Here is a 17566-nt window from a genome sequence, read left to right on the forward strand (position 1 = left end):
CTGATGTAAATGTAAACACATTTTTAATGTCACTTAAACTACAAACAGAATGTTCTATCTCCGCTTAAAATTTTAACGCTCCCAAAAGCTGTCATGCTTTGTTTGGGTTTGTTGTCTTTCTTCTAGCCTGTTTTCTTTTCTAGGTGGTTCAGAGTTTGGACGGGCAGTCGGGTTTATTCGAAAACGTAATGCACGGTTTGATTTGTAACTTGTTCCAAATGTAGAACCCAGGTGGAGGTGGCTCTGAGCCACACGGTTAAGAAGTAGCAGAGATGGAAAATAGTGGCAATGATTAAATTGTAACTTTTCCTTCGAAGGTTCTGATCCAAAAAAGCCTTTAAGCACATGCTTAAATAGCTTAAGTATCCCATTTATTTCCATAGGACAAGTTGTGTTACAGTTAAGTAAGTTCTTAGATGGATTTGCTTGCATGGCTCCGTTCTAGATCGGTTGTCAGTTACCCTGGCACACCTGGGCACTGTCTCCATAGACGTGAATTTCACTGAGAGCAGAATATGGCCCTCTCAAAGTGCAAGCACATCGTGAATATCAAAACAGGCTTTTTACAGGTTATAGAAAAGTTACTGATGGAAAAATACTGAACCTTGAGAAGTAAATTTTACAATTACAGGTTCCTGTAGACATCACTCTGGTGAAAAACACTGAAGTCAATTGGGCTTCTCATGTGAGTAAAGCTACTCGTGTGCACTGGTGCTTATAGGAGTTTAACTGTGACATCCATGGGCCTGATCCTCAGCTGGTATAAATTGACGTTGCTCCACTGAAGTCCATGATTGTTTGTTTTTATCTCATTGACTTCAATGGGAGCTAAATCAGACCTTGTACCTTAGTATTGCTATGTTTAAAATAAGATCTGTCCCAACTCCCCTGAACCGCACTCTTTGATTTTGACTGACAGGCATTCTGCAGAGGTCAGTTTGATTTCAGACTCTCTTGCTGGGAAATGCTATGTGCTTTCTTCCTTCTTAATTTCTTGTATGTTTGCATTTTGTAGTTGTTTTTCTTGCTCTAAGTCCTGCAAAAGAAATCCATTTGCAAAAACAAACACGAGAGAGGCATAAAATAATCTTTAGGTAAAAAAAATTTAACCAGGTTCATTTGCATGGGAAGGGAAACTGGGCTGGATTGGGGAGATACGAGAGGATTTGAATAATGCGTTTTGGTTTTTTTGGTTGTTTTTTGCAATGGAAGGGAGACCAGGAATACATGGTGCATCTGAACCATCACGTATTAGGAGTCTGTTACAGCTCCCAAGCTAAGCAGGCAGAGATTGAGACAGAACTCAGATAGGAGACCTCTGCCATGGCATAAGGAAAGATCATTGCAGTTCAGCATGGGATACTCTTCACTGAGAATGGGCAGCGAGGCAGGGCCCTGGTCTGGGGTTAAGGACAGTGCCTGTCTTTCAGACGTGAGGTTACACCAACATCCCAACTGCTTGTCGCTCTTCCAAGGGAGGGATGTTAAACACGGATGTCCTGCCTTGAGGAATAGCATTTCACCTCCCTGAATTCCTATGTTGGATACAGTATTCTGCACTTCCTGTCCTAAACTCTTGGCAGGGTCACTGTGTTTCACTCCAGGGCTAGCTGCCATTCAGCAGTGGGCTAGGAACTGATTACAAAGTGCTTTGGGCTCCTTCCAGCCATAGAACTGGAAGCTCTCCCTGCTGATGGTTCTGTTCTCCTGCCGCTGTTCACATGAAACTCCCATGGATCCCAATAATGGGCAGAAAGCTACATTTCACCCCACAGGGATCTCTGCACATTTCACAAGTCCCAAATTAGCGAATTAACCCTCCCAGCACCCACAGTTGGGTGGCTTGTTAGTATCATCCTCTTTTTACAGATGGGGAAATCGAGGCCACTGGAAGTAACTCTCCTGGAGTCACTAAATGAGTTCAGAGCTGGGAGGAGAACCCAGGAGTCCTGACTATGTGACCTTGGGCAAATCACTTAAATTGCTCTGGGCCTCAGTTTCCTCTGTCTATGAAATAAGGAGAATTGATAGTGACTCTCCGTGTGCAATAGGCTAGACACAGGAATCACCAGGTGAGATTCTCTGGCCTGTGTTGTACAGGTCAGAAGAGATGATCAGACAGTCCCTTCTGGCTTTAAAATCTCTGAACCCGCCAAGCCTGCCTTCACAAATGTCTCTTGAACACTTTGAAATCCTAGCGTGGGTTGTGGCAGAGCTGTTGTTATGGCTACTCTGTGCTTGTACAGCACCTAACATAATGAAAAATAATCGTATTATTCTTCCATCTGGCAGGGACACAGAGCCCCATGGCACTTTCTGCTTCCCGATCCCATAGGGGTGGGGTTAACTGTTCTCAGCCATTTCCCTCCCCACCCTACCCCAGTGGCTCTGGCTTACGCTGCTGCTTTGCCCACCCCCCATGTTGAGATGGTAGATAAGACTGTGGTTTGTGCTTTTATTTTTGCTCGGGTTTGTGCTGTTTAGCAGGAGTGCTATTCACTCATGCCATTTTGGCTTTTTGGCAGTTCTTGAGTAGGTTGTCTTCCCCTCCCCCCCCGATAATACTGCATAGGATGGGGAATTGGGGACGGGCCTTGTTGCAGGCCGGCCTGAAGGGGAGAGTGGAAATGTCTCCTCAACCTGTCCTGGTCTGACCGTGGCATCATCTCGGCCAGCAAAAGCAGGGTGGGTTTTAGTGCTGCATGCTGCCTTGAGGTCAAGGGGTAAAGGTCGTAGAGCTTAAGGTCAGAAGGGTTCTTGCCTGACCTCCTGTATAGGACAGGGCACTAAATCCCACCCAGCTGTTCCCTGCACCAAGATGAACAACTGGAACGAGACCAAAGTATTACAGCACTTAGAAGGCTAAATCGTCGCTGTGAAGCTGCCAGTGTACCCGGGGCTGTGACACGCCACTTTACCACGTGCCCTTAGCGTGATGTACCTGGCTTTGTGTCCACAGGGGCCAGCCACTTGGCTCTCCCAGCCATCGGCATCACACAGGCTCAGAAAATGGGTCTTTAGTTGCAGAATCAATGAAATGACAACAGACCAGAATTCTGGAAATGAAACACATGTTTGGGCACATCTCTCATTAGAGATGCCATGTGATGGGGCAATATCCATCAGATAATAATTCCTAACTACCTCTTTTCATCATCAGATCTCCAGTGCTTTACAAAGGAGGTCAGTAGCATGAGCCCCATTTTACAGAAGGGGTAACTGAGGCATAGAGCGGCGAAGCGACTTGCCCAGGTCCACCTAGAAAACCAGTAGCAGATCCAGGACTAGACTCCAGATCACCTAAATCCTAGCCCTATCTATTAGCCCTGGAGACAGATCTGGGGTTCAAAGCATGAAGGATCTTTGGAGCTGGCATTTCTGGTTCAGTGACTGTTGCTTTTGACATATTCATTCAGAAGACTGGGCCAGGTCCTCTGCTGATGTAAATCAGTGTAACTCCATTGACTCCAGCTGTTAATTTGGCCCCTAAACGGCGCAAGTTCATTGATGAGAGATGGGTTTCAAATTAGCACATAAACCTCTCCCTGGCCTTGGTTAGCAACCTCCTCCAATTTCCTCGGAAGGTGATCCGCGTTTTGCAGAAGGAAGCATTAGACCTCAAAATAGCCAGCAGTTTTGTTTTTAATAAGAGAGACTCTTTTTTTAAATTGGGGTTTTTTTGCCTTTGCAAGCCTTAGAGGCAACCAGCTTTTAATTCGGTGGTTTCCTCATTTCAGTCTCATAGGCAGAGCTTCAGGAACCTCTGACACTGCAATATCGCACTGCAGATATTCATCACAATCACAGCAATTAAAAAAAAACAACCCAAAATAAGTAACTTCATTGCACATATTTTCTATATACACAGCACCTTGCAACCCTCAGCACTTTATGGACTGTACATCAATTTCAATTGCACCCGACTGATATCAGGGCCCTGTACATAACAAAGCATGAGAGACAATCCCTGCCCCAAAGCGCTAGCAGTCTAAATAGACAAGGCCGGTGCAGACTGGAAGGGGAAGCATAAGTGAAGTCTCTTGTCCAACTGCAAGTCAGTGGCAGAGATGGGACTAGAACCCTGGTTTCTTGAATCCCTGTTCAGTGTGCTACATGTTAGCGTCTCTGTTGTGTAGACATGCACCATTGAAATGCAGCCACCTCTGAGGTAGAAGAGAGCCAGAGTACCAACTCCAAGCAGAATGAATGAAGGCTGAGATTCTTGCATATTCACATGACTCCAGGAGTTGGGGCTGTCAGGCAAACACCCAGGTATGGTGAGATTCCTGACAGAAGCTGGAGAATTGATAATACTGAGATAGGCATTGTATAATAGGAGGGTGAGGAGTGGGGTGTCATTTTTTTATCTAGGACACTAATGCAACCCTGCCACCCACTCCAAAAAGTGTCCCTTAAATGATTGCTCAGCATTTTCTTCTCTCATGAAATCCTTCCAACCCACTCTCAGTGCGCTCGCTCTGGGCGTAAATAGGGGAGCCCATTCAAATGACCTCGCGCGTTTGCCTCTCAACTCCTGTTTCCCTCCCTGCAGTGCTTGGGGGCTGGTGATCGTAACTGTGCACCTTAAAAGCATGCACAGCAGAGCTGCAAAGCCTCTGCTCCGTCATGAAGGCAGTTGGGAGCATCGGTTGCTCATTCATCCGTCAGTCGCTATTGACCTGCCGAACGTTTCTTTGTAAACGGGCGCTTCCTAATGTGGTTTGGGTTGGAGCTGGGCCTGGCTCTGAGTGTGGGAGGAAAGGGGTTAAAACCCAAACTCTGGACTAAAATTTGCAAACCTCCCCTCCCAGCCCTTAAAATGGGCCGAGCAGACTCCCAGATCTTCCTTCCTCATTCCCTGCTAAAACAGTAAGGTTCTTCATCAACTACTCCTGTCTTAGATGGGACTAAAAGTAAAGAGCACAGGCCGCTCACCTCTGCTAAAAGCTGAGGATCGCTCCACTTTTTAAGCGTCAGAGTGAGGGTCTGGAACAGCTTCCCACTGGGAGTGGTGGGGACAAACCACTTCATTAGTTTTAAGAGAAAGCTGGACAGATTGTATGATGAGGTTGCTTGTGATGCTGGCGGCCAGGGCTCACTTCCAGTTGATGTCTTACGTATCTAAAACTCAGGCTGCAGGATTTCAGCCAGCTGCCAGCAGAGGTCAGGAAGGAATACCTCCCTCCTCCCAATATATTTTTTTATCTCTCTCCTCTGAAGCATCAGAGATGGCCGCAGCTGGAGATGGGACCTGGGGTGGGGTGGGCCAGGGCTCTGAGATGACACTGAGCATTTTCTCTCTTGGGGGCTTGATGACTGGGTCTTGCTCCCATGCTGAGGGTCTCCCTGATTGCCACACGTGGGGTCAGGAAGGAGTATTCCCCCAGATCAGATTGGCAGCAATCTTGGGGTTTTTTTCACCTTCCTCTCCAGTGTGTGGGTCACTTGCCAGGATTATCTGGGCGTGTCTCTCATAATTTCTCTACCACTGCGCGGGCCTCGGCCCCTCCTATTCTCTGCCTGCGGCACAAAACGGTCAAGTCTCCTGTGTAGTGCTTTGATCTCCTGGCGGTGGCTGGGTTTGGTGGGTGGGGGGCTGGCTGGCGTTGGTGACCTGTGATGCACGGGTCAGACTAGATGGTCTGGGGAGTCACTTCTGGCTTTAAACTTTATAACTCACTGGGTTGAATGAGCAGCGCTCCTCCTTCTCCGACACGCTGAGAGCGCCCCCTCCTCTTTCAATCTGCTATAAACACGGGCCTTAGTGTTGTGGTAGCCACTTGGTGGCTGATCAGTAGCCAGGCCCTGCGGTGTGCCCCCTGCTGGCAAAGCCAGCCTGAGCGCAGAACGGGTGGGCTGGATCCCCTTAATCTCGCCTTCCTGTTTATTTCACCGCTGTTCAGGGTGTAAATGACCTTTCTACCCCCACTGGATCCCAGACGCTCCCATGAAACCAGGCCTCCTTGCTAAACATCTCGTCCCCTTCCACCCCACCTCTGCCACCCACGCCCATGGGTCACTGCTGTGCTCTCTGCTGACGGAGAGCATGAGGTGTGGGGGAGGGGGACGTGTGGGAGTGGGGGCTGGGGAAGGGCTGACCACAGCATTTTATTAAAAGGGTTGAGGCTTGTGGGACTGGGGGAGGAAGCAGAAGCAAAATAACAAAAGAGTAAAAACGAGCGCGTAGGAGCCAGCGCAGCTGCAGCCTCTGCCTGATTTCCCATCTCAGCCCGGCAGCGTGCAAACCCCGTGAGTGCTGCCCGTGTGTGCGAAAGATAGAATGGCGGGGGGGGAGGGGGGAAATCATTGTATTGAGAAACTTGCCACAGCTTATCGGCAGCGCGCTGCTTCCCGCTGATTTGTATCTTGCGATCTGAGAAAAAATAATTTGTCTTGAACTCCTGGTGACTCAAATTATGGTATTCAGGAGGCCCGGGTGTGCTAGATTGTGGGGGATTGTTTTCGAGAGGACATGGCCTCTGTGTTCATAGATTTGTCGATTTCAGGGGCAGAGGGGACTGTGAGGTCACCTAGGCTGACTGGGCCCTCACGTTTCACTCAGATTCCCCTCTCGAGTCCAATAACTTCTTTGGACCTGTCTACACTTAAAACACTGCAGCGATGCTGCCAAAGCACTTCAGTGAAGATGCTGCCTACGCCAACAGGAGAAGCCCCCGTCGGCGGAAGTGATCTGCCTCCCCAAGAGGCGGTAGCAGGTCGACGGGAGAATTCTCCCATCCACCTAGTGCTGTCTACACCAGGGCTTGGGTCAGTTTAACTGCGCTGCTCAGAGGTGTGAGAGATGTTACACCAGCCTAATTTCCTAGCATCGACCAGGCCTTTGACTAAAGCAGAGCTACTCAGACTGAGTCTCCTGAGCTGCAAGTGACTCTTTTATCTGTCTCCTGTGGCTCTTTGCAGCACATGATATTAAAACACCGTGTGATTTAATGATTAACTGATCTCGGTTATTAACCAGTCAGGATGCTTTTTCTGTGTTATCAACCAATTGTAGTTGGTAAAATAATACTTGGTCAGTGATTTTGCTGTGATTATGTATATTTTTATTTATATATCTAATAGTAGATGAAACAATGATCACACGACTGACTCTTTTGGGGAATGTTCACTAATTTGGCTCCTGAACCCCTGAGGTCTGAGTACCGCTGGACTCTGAGGTTTTGTCTACCCTGGAACTGGAATGACAAAACTTCAGTCGTTCGGAGGTGTGAAAAAAACACTCGAATGACAAAAGTTTCGCTGACGAAAAGCGCCGGCGCTATCAGCATTTTGTCGCCAGGAGCGCTCTCCTGCTGAAATGCAACGTTTTGGTTTTTATACCCAGGGAACTTCCTGTTTCTGGATATTTATCGGCATTGTCAGCGCTCTCCTGCTGACAAAGCTACCGCTGAAGGTTTTTTTCGGTGGGAGAGGTCTCTCCTGCCGGCATACAGCGGCTACACTCCACGCCTTTCAGCTGTAGCTGTATCGCTAAAAGGTGCGTAGTGTTGACATACCCTGAAGCATATCTTTCAGGAAGATAAGAGGGCGAGGTGATATCTTTTATCGCCAAGAGATAAGCTTTCGAGCTTAATGGAGCTCCTCTTCAGATCTGGGAAAGGCAGTGTCATAGCTAAATACAAGACAGAACAGATTGTTTAGCATAAGTAGTTAGCACATATTCTAAGGGACCTCTCGAGGGCAAGTGGCTAAGTTAACACCTTTGCAGACACAGGACAAAAAAGGGGAGGAGTGAGTTAGTTACAGATTGTTTATTGCAATAAGCCGTACATCCAGTGCCTTTATTAAGGCCGTGGTTTTTAGTGTCTAGCAAAACTATGAATTTAAGTTCCCAGGCTCATCTTTTCAAGGTGCTGTGCAGGTTTCCTTTGAGGATGAGCACTGAGAGGTCAGTTATGGAGTGATCACTTTGGGAAGAGTGTTCACCCACAGCAGACGGGCGTGGTTTTTTATCTCTGGTCCTTTTTCTGGGCGAGTTCTTTTGAGAGTGTAGTGATGGTCTAGTTTCGCACACATAGTTATTGGGGCATTTAATGCCGTAGAATGAGGTACACCATACGTTGTGATAGGCATGTTTGAGACCCCTCGATCTTGAAAAGTAGGGATCATCCCCCCACCTTGTCTCTCTAATACTCTGGGACACACACGGCTACAACAACACTGCAAACACCAGTGGAAAATACCTTCCAGGAAGGCATGTGGTCTTGATCTGACAACATCAAGAAATGGAGCATCTACCACTCTCCTTGGCAATTTGTTCTAAGGGTTAATCACCTTCATTGTTAAGCATTGGTGCTGTATTTCTAATTTGAATTTGTCCAGCATTAGCTTCCATCCATGGGTCCCTGTTTATGCCTTTCTCTCTTAGATTAGATCCTTTAGTACCTGGTATCTTCACCCTTTGAAGGTGCTTCGACACCAGGATAAATCACTTTTCAAGTAAGACAATGTGGTCTGGTGCACAGGGCTAGGATTTAGAAGACTTGTGTTCTGTTCCCGCATCTGCAACTAATTTGTTGTGTGACTTTAGGCAAATCACCTTCCGGCTCGGTGTCCCAGTTTCCTCCACACCCTTTTTCTGTTTATACTGTAAATTCTTTGGGGACAGGGACTATTTCTTGCCAGGTGTACAGATGGTGCCTACCACCATGGGTCCCTGAACTTGGTTAGCCCTTCAGGTCTTGCTATAATGGGACAGACGTACAAGTGGTATAAAGGTCCATGGCAGTAGTTCGGAGGCTGGGAAAGCGAGAACGAAAAGCTTTGGACTGTTTAATTAGAGAGGGGACAAACAAGAGGCATGAAAGAGAGAGAAAATGAAGAATGGAAGCGAGACAGTAGATCAGGAGCTCCTATTTATCCTTTCCTATAATATGTGGACAAGAAATGTCCAGGGTCAGTGAAATGCAACATTTTGGGTTTATATACCCAGGGAACTTCCTGTTTCTGGATATTTATCGTAGCCAAGAGCTTAGAAGGATTCCAAAAAACTTTGGCCATTTACATGGAGAATGAGCATGGGCGCAGTTCCATTACACGGGGTAAACGCTTCATAGGAGTAATCCCCATGCTTCAGGGCATGAGTCAATCACAGACTGCCTGGGGTCAGGAAGACCTTCTCTCTTATGGGAAAGTACTGGGTGATTTTTCAGTATGGGGGTTTATAGACTTTCCGCTGAAGCTGCTAGTGCTGAGGGGCAGGAGATAATGGCCCATTGCTCTGACTCAGAATGGGCTGAGAACTTTTATTGCAATCAGTTGGAATTTGCATGAGGATTCATCCCCCCCCACGTGAGATGAGTAACAATCACTTATTTATTATTGTCCCTATTTGACCCTGGGAGAAGCTGAAGTTGAGAGATCTTAAACAACACACCCAAAGTGGCCATGACAAATTAGCAGCGGAGCTGGGACTGGAAACCAGGAGCCCTGGCTCCCCCTTCTCACTTGACTGCTAGACCCCATTCTGCTGTTCCTATAGTTGTACGGTGCTGCTGGCTGCTCTCTCGAGGAAAGAAGGAGTCACATCTCATTCTGTTGCGAAGCAACAAGTACTTTTGTAAGCAGCAAACAATTGGAAGAGGATGGTCTTGTGGGTAAGGCAGTAGGCGCGTACTTGGAAGACTGAGGTTGAATGCTGCTACTGACTGCAGAGTTATTTAGGGCCAGACTATCAAGTCCTCAGCTCTTCCCTTTGGGGCCAGAGAAGTAACAGTGCCCGAGAGCTGCCATTGTGACACACACAGGTCACAATAGGCTGCTCTCTTTGGCAAATCTGTCCCTTGATTTCTCTCAGTCCCTCCATCTGTAAAATGGGGTGATTGCCTATTCAGAATGTCAGCTCTATGTGTCTGTACAGTGCCTGGCGCAGTGAGGCTCCGATTTCAGGTCAGGCCTCTAGGCGCTACCTCAGTACAAATGGTCATAGCCCTCTACCATGTCACTGGACACGAATACAGAGATTGGAGGTGGCTGGTCTTCTGGAGCTGGTTTGTTCTGAGATCTCTTGTCTTCAGCTGCTTATCAAAACCCACATTCTATTTTGAAACGAATATATTGGCTGGGGGGAGGTCACGTTCAGAAACTGTCGAGATTTTCCATTTTCCAAGCAAGGTTCCTGTTGGGGAGGAGATTAATTACAAACAGCTTTTCTGCTGCCTCAGACTTCCTGAAAGGCTGTGAAATATTTGGGGTGGAAAAATAGATCTCGATGCTGTTTCTTTCTGCCATTACCATCTGTTCAGGGAGGGAGCTAACATGTTATTCTCCTTCCCGCCCCGTCCCTGCAATTAGCTGTTGCCGGGGGTACTGCCATCAATAGACCGTGCCTTGTGAACACGGGGCGAGGTGGAGAAAGGATCGTGCCTTATGCACGTAAAAGTTCCCTTTCACTGTGGCGGGTTGAGCCTGGCGCGGCCGTTCAGCGAGATGGTGCTGAAAATGCAGCAGCGTGGCTACCAGTTGCCTCCTGCACCTCGGCAGCTTTCGGTGCACACAGCTCACCTCCCTGCCTCAGCATGTGCGGGCTCTGTGGTTTTTGCAGTTCCTTTGTTAATTTCAGCTTGACTTCTGATTCACCGGGGGGAAGGAACAGGTGTGCAAGGCAGGGACCGCTCCGGAAGGAGCTCGGGGAGCTGAGCGCTGGAAAATCCAGCCACAGGTGTCCTGGTGGGAGCTGCAGTACCTTTGAGTATGTCCATCTTTGGGACAGAATCTGGTCTGCTACAAGTGCCTCAAAACCCATTGTTTCCTGAGGCAGAAATCCGGGTCAGCTCTATCCCAACACAGGCCAGTAATTAACTCCCACCACCTGACCCTTGGTATGGAATATACAAGGAATCAACATGCAATAGGGATAAATCCTGCAGGGCCTATGCATTATTTGTGTTACAGTGGTGCAGAGAGGCCGCACGGCGCCAAGTCCTGTACATACTCCTAGTAAGAGCTAAATGGACAAGATAGACCCAAGGTATTGTTATCCAGATGGGGAGTTGACATGGATTAAGGCCTCTCATCTCTTGAGAATCGTGCCCTTCCTTTGGGTAGCAATCTCTTGAAAACTCGGCCATGTACCTCGATCAAGGAGCCTCCGGAGTCCCAATTTAGGGTGTGTCTACACAGCACCTGACACCCATGGCTGGCCCGGGCCAGCTGACCTGGGCTCGCAGGGCTCAGGCTGCAGGACCATTTCACTGCTGTGTAGATAAGCTCTGAGACCCTCCCACCTCGCAGCATCCTACAGCCTGAGCCAGGAAGTCTACACAGCAACGAAAGTGCCCCGCAGCCTGCATCAGCTTGCCATGTAGACATACCCAGAGTGTCTTAACTGTAGGGCATCCTAAGCCAGGGCAAATCCCACTCAGGCCAGGGTTTCGGCACTAGCCCGCTATCTTTTTTTAGGCGCACCGTGCTTCCTCTTGTTTCCGATGCTTTGAAAAAATATTCCAAGCTTGATCCAGATGTCTGACATTGATCGGTGCTGGAACTAATCCTCCACTACATGGGTTTCAGAAACCTCATGCATGGCTGCTCCACTGCAGCTGCCTTCAAAAAGAGAAACCTTTCCCCCTTCTCCATAGCATCCAGGGCTTGCAGTTGCTTGGAAGGTGTCATCTAGAAAACTTAATTCCCACCTCCGCCCCTTTTCCCTGCGAAGTTTCTCTGTGCTGGGAGCTTGAGCTCAGAAACTTGGCCCTGGCACTTGCCTGGGCTGTTTGGAGTCTTGCCTCACTGCACAGCTCCACAAACTCTAAAGTCGTAGGGACCACTGTGATCATCTGGCTTGATGTCCTCGCCAGCATAGGCCGCGGGACTTCTCTGAAATCCCAATCGCTCCAACCACAAGGCCACGCTGCAGTGGAAGGGTGCAAGGTGCTGAGTGCAGCCTGCAATCAGTGCTCAGAACCATGCAGGATTTGGTTTGGGGGAGGTCTGAGCCCCTGTGCACAGCAGCTTTCGGGAGGGGGTTGCACGGGGCCCAGGTGAATCTGTAGGTCACCAAGATCGGGGAGGAAGATGGTTCAGGCACAAGAGGAGACAGAGCATGAAGGTCACTGCAGGGCAGGCTTGGGGGCGGCCACAGGGCTGCGTGTTGCTGGGGAAGCTGTTTCAAGAGGGCAACTCAGACACTGGCATCCAGCTGAGAGCGGGAGGATCGGTCACAGGGGTAAGGATGCAGAGGAGAATTGGGGATGGATCCGGGCCCAGCAGTGATGCAGGCCCGTTGCAGTGGCCAGTCAATGAGAAGCCCAGGGCAGAACTGCCCCAGTGCAGATCCAGAGAAAGCACTGAGTTTGCGTGGGGGTAGCAGAAAGCCAGATTGGCTCCTGAGGTCTTTCTGGGGACTACACAGAGGAAGATCAGCGTCCGTGTAGGATGGGGTGTTCTGGAAGGAAGTGCTTGCCTTGGGGTGGACCCGGGAGGACGAGTCCGCTTGGAGAGAGGCCCAGCGGAGAGCCTGGGGCCCTGGAAGGAAGGAGTGGGGGTGGGGTGGGGGTAATGTTTCTTGGGCCACTGCAATAAGCCGAGTATTGGGGGCTGAGTGTCCCCAACCCAGGCACAGGGGCTCCGGGGACCCCTCGCCCAGGCGGGGCTCACCTATTGCCGCCTCAATCTGCAGCAGAACGCTCCAGCGAGGGGGGAAGACGGGAAGGAGGCGCCTCAGCTCCCTCCCTGCACAGCTTCTGGGCATCGTCCCGCTCATCGCTGGAGGTGTGGCACCCACCTCGTAGGTTAAAGAACCGCACGCCTTTCTGAGCCGCCTGCGCCGAGTGGCCCCCCCGACAGGTTGGTCACCCTGGTTAGGCAGTGGGGGATATTTTTTTCTTTTTTTTTCTTTTTGCTCTTGCTTCTAACATAAGCCTCCGCTTGCAGCCACACACGCCCGGGGAGGCCTTTCTTCTTAACCAGCCTTTATTTGAAACACTCACTTTTCCTGTCTTCAGAAGCACAAACCTCACACAACTTTTCTGCCGCCACTGACATGCGTCCCCACTCTCAGCCCCGGCCTTCGCCTCCCCTTACAGGAACCGGTTCATTTCTTCGCTGATGTTTGAGAGGCCAAAATCCTGGTGCCTCGGCTTGGGACGGCGCTAGTCTGTTATGTCATGCCCCAGCATGCCAGGCAGTGGTGGGGGAGGGCAGGGGTGAGTCCTGCTTTGCCAGGCCCCGGGCTGCTTTTCATTTGATTTGCATTGCTAGTGATTGAGCTGGAGAAGAGAGTTTCCTCTCTTTGATCTCTGAAGGGCAGAAGGTTAGTTTGGAGGAAGGGAAGGTTACACACACGGCAGGGCTTTTTCTGACTGGCTTCCCTGCCGTTGCCAATGCGGGACCTGCCCCAGCAGGGCCTGATGGGCTGAGTTGGGTTTTTTGTTTTGGAAGGCAGCAGAAGAGCGAGGGCATGGCAGGTTCCCACCCTGTGCTAAAATACGGGCTCCGAACGGTCACACTATTTCAGGTCAGAAATATTCATGGGGCTGCGGGCAAATGTCGGACATCCGGGCAGCTGTTCGGGCCTCAGTGAGAGAGGACAAAGTGCTGGCAACTTCCTGGCCTGTGTGAGATCAGACAACCTAGAAATCCCCTCTCCTCCTCAGCTTGCCTGGCCTCGTGGTTGGAGCGATTGGGACTTCAGAGAAGTTCCGTGGCCTATGCTGGCGAGGACATCAAGCCAGATGATCACAGTGGTCCCTACAACTTTAGAGTTTGTGGAGCTGTGCAGTGGGGCAATGGAGACCTGGGTTCTCTTCTTGGCTTGGCTGTTGGGTGACTTTGGGCATGCCAGGCCTCAGCTTCCCAGACGTTAAAATGGGGAGAATGAACCTGACCTCCTCTGTAAAGTGCCTGGAGACCTAGGGATGAGACGAGCTAGGGGTTTGTTATTCGTGGGTCTCTTTCATTCACACCCAGCCCGTTGCATCTTCAGCGTGAGCCCGTCTCTGTCCTGCTGTGTCACAGACTCCTATGCACCGCGGTCACCCCCTGGCTTAGAGAGTAGGGATGGCTTTAGGGGGATGGATTCCCAGCTCTGCCACTGGTTCGCTCTGTGACCTTGGGCAAGTTGAGAAGGGGTATGTTTCCTCAGCAGCGAATCTCAGAGCTGCCGTCTGCCGAGTGGGGACAATGATGTTGCCTTGTCCTGCTGTGGGCAGGGGATTAGTTTCCTCATTTTGCAGAAGGGCAGGGAAGGCGGAAAGGTTAAGTGACATAACCAAGGCCCCAGAGACTGCTGCTGCCAGCGGTGGGATCGGTGGTCCCTTAATGAGGTTATTAGGGCCTGACTCCGGCACCTGTTGAAATCAATGGGAGGCTTGGTTGGGGGAGAAGGGGGCTGCTGCTGCTCTCGTGAGCTGACCCTGGTGGGGCCAGAGGAGCGGGCTCAGCTGCTGGGAGAGGTCTTGTAACAGCCCTAGTGCCACCAGCCATAGCTCTGACAGCGCTGCCACAAACCATCCCCCAAACCGAGGGGCCGCAGGCTTTATGGATCCCGAGGGCATCCACCTCTGGGCAGAAGCGGGTATGACCCGCCTCCTTCAGGAAACATCAGGGCTGGCTGCTTGTCCCTAGTGACCCGTACCCACGGCAAGTTCAGGGCTCTCTCCGCGAGGCTGGCTAGGGACTGGACGCCAGCTGGGATCGATGCCGAGTTCCTCACCCCCTAGAAGAACCGGGGAGCATGTGAATTTCAGGACACTAGGGGGCTCCAGGAAGCGTACTTGCTGGGCTGACAGAGGTGAGCTATACACGGTTCCCTGCTGCCTTCTAGGGCTCACGAGGGTTTCCTCTGAGTGCGCCTCACGCCCATTGTTCACAGAATCCTTCCAGTCGGATCCTTCAGGGCCCTTCGTTTCATCGCCTGTCACTCCCGCCGGCCGCACGTCAGAACAAACAATCGCCCCCTCGCAGGGGGATCTGTCCTGTGAATGCCAGAGTGAAAACAACCCCTGATTCTTTAGGGGTGGCGGGAGGGGGGGGACCTGTCCGCTGCTGTTACATGAGCCATCTCCCAGTCCCCTCGGTGTCACAGTCACTTAGCTCAACGCAACCGCTCTCCCGTGCCCGGCCTGACAGCCCCTCGATAACCTCATGAGACAGGTTCTCCCTTCACATCAACACAGCAAATCTGGGTTTTTTGAAGGCAACACGGAAGTTGTTGGGGAGACTTCCATGCGTTGACGACATTGGCAGGGCCGCGGGAAAGGCGTGGATGGGGACGGCAGCCCGGCGGGAGGGAAGAGTCGTTGTTTTCCTGTTGCATTGTTGTTTGTTTGATGGGAAAGCCAGGACGCCTGGGTTCCATCCTGGCTTGCTAGGTGACCTTGGGCAAGTCGCTCAACCTTCTTAGAGCCCTGGGCTCGGTTTGTAAAGGGAGCTGAGCACCCGCTGTCTGCTTTTGTCTGGCCCTATGCTGCACTATGATTTATAATGCGGGTGATGGTGCTGCCTGGGAGTGGACCTGGACTCCCTTGAGCTAAGATCTGGTTAAACCCAGAACAAAAGGCCAGTCTCTGCCCCAAAGAGCGTCCAACCAAAGTGTAGGACCGGAGACAACCGCTGGGTACAGACAGCCTGGCCTCTGCTGGTCGCTGTGAGGAGCAGCGGCCTCGGCTCGTTTTGTTCTAACCTTGTTCTGATGATCTGTGTTAATGCGCTTCACTCGGGCTATAGGATCGCAGGCCCCGAGGGGGAGATCAGATGGACCCCCGGACGTGAGCCCTAGAGCTCTCCCAGGGCCTTCCCCAGGCTCCCAGGAGTCCCTCTGCTAGCAGGGTCCAGCACCTGCCCCCGTCTCCCATGGCAGTTGGCTCTGATCTGCCCTGGCCATGCCCCCCCCCACCCCCGCCCTGCAGTCACCCATCACAGTTGAGGGGTTACAGCGGCTCAGCAGAACCGGAGCAGGGGGCTCTTCCTGACCCCAGCCGGGCCGTCTCCATGGGGGTCGCTTTATGCCTTGCTCTGCTGTCTCACCCTGTGTTAGGGTGAACCTGGCGCTGGCCTACACCGAGCTGACCGAAGAGCTGTGCCAGCTGAGGACCCTCAGCTCCCTGCAGAGCCAGATCCTCCGGACACTGCTGCAGGAGCAGGCCATCAATGGTGGTGAGCGTGTTCCCGGGGGCAAGGGGTTTGTGCGGGCTCGGTTCTCTGCAGGGAGATCGGCACCGTCCCCCTTGACCAGAAGGGCCCGGAGTTTGGGATCTGAAAGGGGAGAGGGGCTGGGGAGGGATGCAGAGCCCTGAGGTTAGGCTGTCACCCCGTCACCTGCTCCCTGGGACGTCCCTGCTACCCTTCCTGTGCACCTCAGGCCTGGAAGGGCCTCCTCTAGGGGCGGAAGGGGAGATGGCTTTCAAGGGTCTGGATTCCACCCTTGCCCTCTTTCTGTGATCGGGATGGTCCTGGTGCCCGCGTAGGCTGAGCTGGTCCCTGCCCGGCGGTACCACCCTAGGGCACTGCTCTCTGTGCTGCGTGCGTGCACATGGGGAAGGCCGGGTGTCCCCTTGCTGACTTGCTTGTCTTTGTCCCATTGCTTTGCAGGCCAGAGGCACTCCCCACTCTCGCAGCGCCGCTCCCCGGTGCCACCTTGCCCGCCCCCGGCTCAGCAAGGCCGGCCCCCGGTTCCCCAGTGCCAGTCTCCCGCGCTGCAGCGGCGGTCTCCTGTCCCCCCCAGCCAGTCCCCCGCCCAGCAGCGCCGCTCCCCGGCGCCCCCCGCATGCCAGTCCCTGCCCAGCAGCGCCGCTCCGGCGCCCCCCGCATGCCAGTCCGCTGCCCAGCAGCGCTGCTCCCAGTGCCCCCCAAGCCAGTCCCCGCCCAGCACGCCGCTCCCACGGCCCCCCCTGCCCGTCCCCCGCCTCCCAGCACCGGGCGCCCCCCGCCAGTGAGAGGAACATGATGGATCTGGGGTACTCAAAGCCCCCAAGCCACCACATCAAAGCCAGCTTCCAGGGGCGTCGCAGCTACTCGGAGGTGAGCGATGCTGCCGTCTACCGGCAGAGCCACTCCCTGTGGCTGCAGCCTGAAGCCTCCACGCTGCCAAAGCACCGTCCCTACAGTGAGGTTTACATTGGGGGGGCTGGCAGGCCCGGGAGCACCAGGGATGCCTTCGAGGAGCACCTGCACTTTGAGAAGCAGTCCTCGGACGAAGACGAGTGGAGCGTCTCCAGCCCCCCCAGTCCCGAGGTGGGAGCCATCCGCTGCGCCTCTTTCTGTGCAGGCTTCCCCATTCCCGACTCCACCACGCACCGGACAGCTGCCTCCTACTCCAGGGCTGAGCATGCGCAGTCCTGGCCGTCAATCAACGTAAGCGATAGCCTCTGTTACTACCTAACCCACTGCTTATCCCACTGCAAGCTTCTTTGCAGCAGTGCCACTTCCACCCTGGTCTGGGACGGCCTAGCTGAACCCCCGGATGCGGGGATGTTTGGCCTCTTTTCTCAGTAATGGGTCTGACCCAGAATGTAGGACCTAGGGAGGAAGAGGAGTGGTGGTCCTGTGGCTAAGGATGGGGAGAACTGTGTTCAGGTCCTGGCTCTGCTGCTGCTGAGCTGCGTGA

The 17566-nt window shown here is 52.2% G+C and overlaps 1 protein-coding gene across 1 annotated transcript in view; it reads left to right on the plus strand.

Moving 5' to 3' along the window:
• Window positions 1-17566, plus strand: part of TBKBP1 (TBK1 binding protein 1) — a 46083-nt gene that overhangs the window by 24212 nt on the left and 4305 nt on the right. The window contains exons 7-9 of the mRNA XM_032791394.2: window positions 15998-16116; window positions 16552-16848; window positions 16880-17313. Of these exons, the coding sequence (XP_032647285.1) occupies window positions 15998-16116; window positions 16552-16848; window positions 16880-17313 (850 nt within the window). The remainder of the gene's footprint in view (window positions 1-15997; window positions 16117-16551; window positions 16849-16879; window positions 17314-17566) is intronic.

Source organism: Chelonoidis abingdonii, chromosome 21, assembly GCF_003597395.2.
Source record: "Chelonoidis abingdonii isolate Lonesome George chromosome 21, CheloAbing_2.0, whole genome shotgun sequence".
Classification (NCBI taxonomy): domain Eukaryota; kingdom Metazoa; phylum Chordata; order Testudines; family Testudinidae; genus Chelonoidis; species Chelonoidis abingdonii.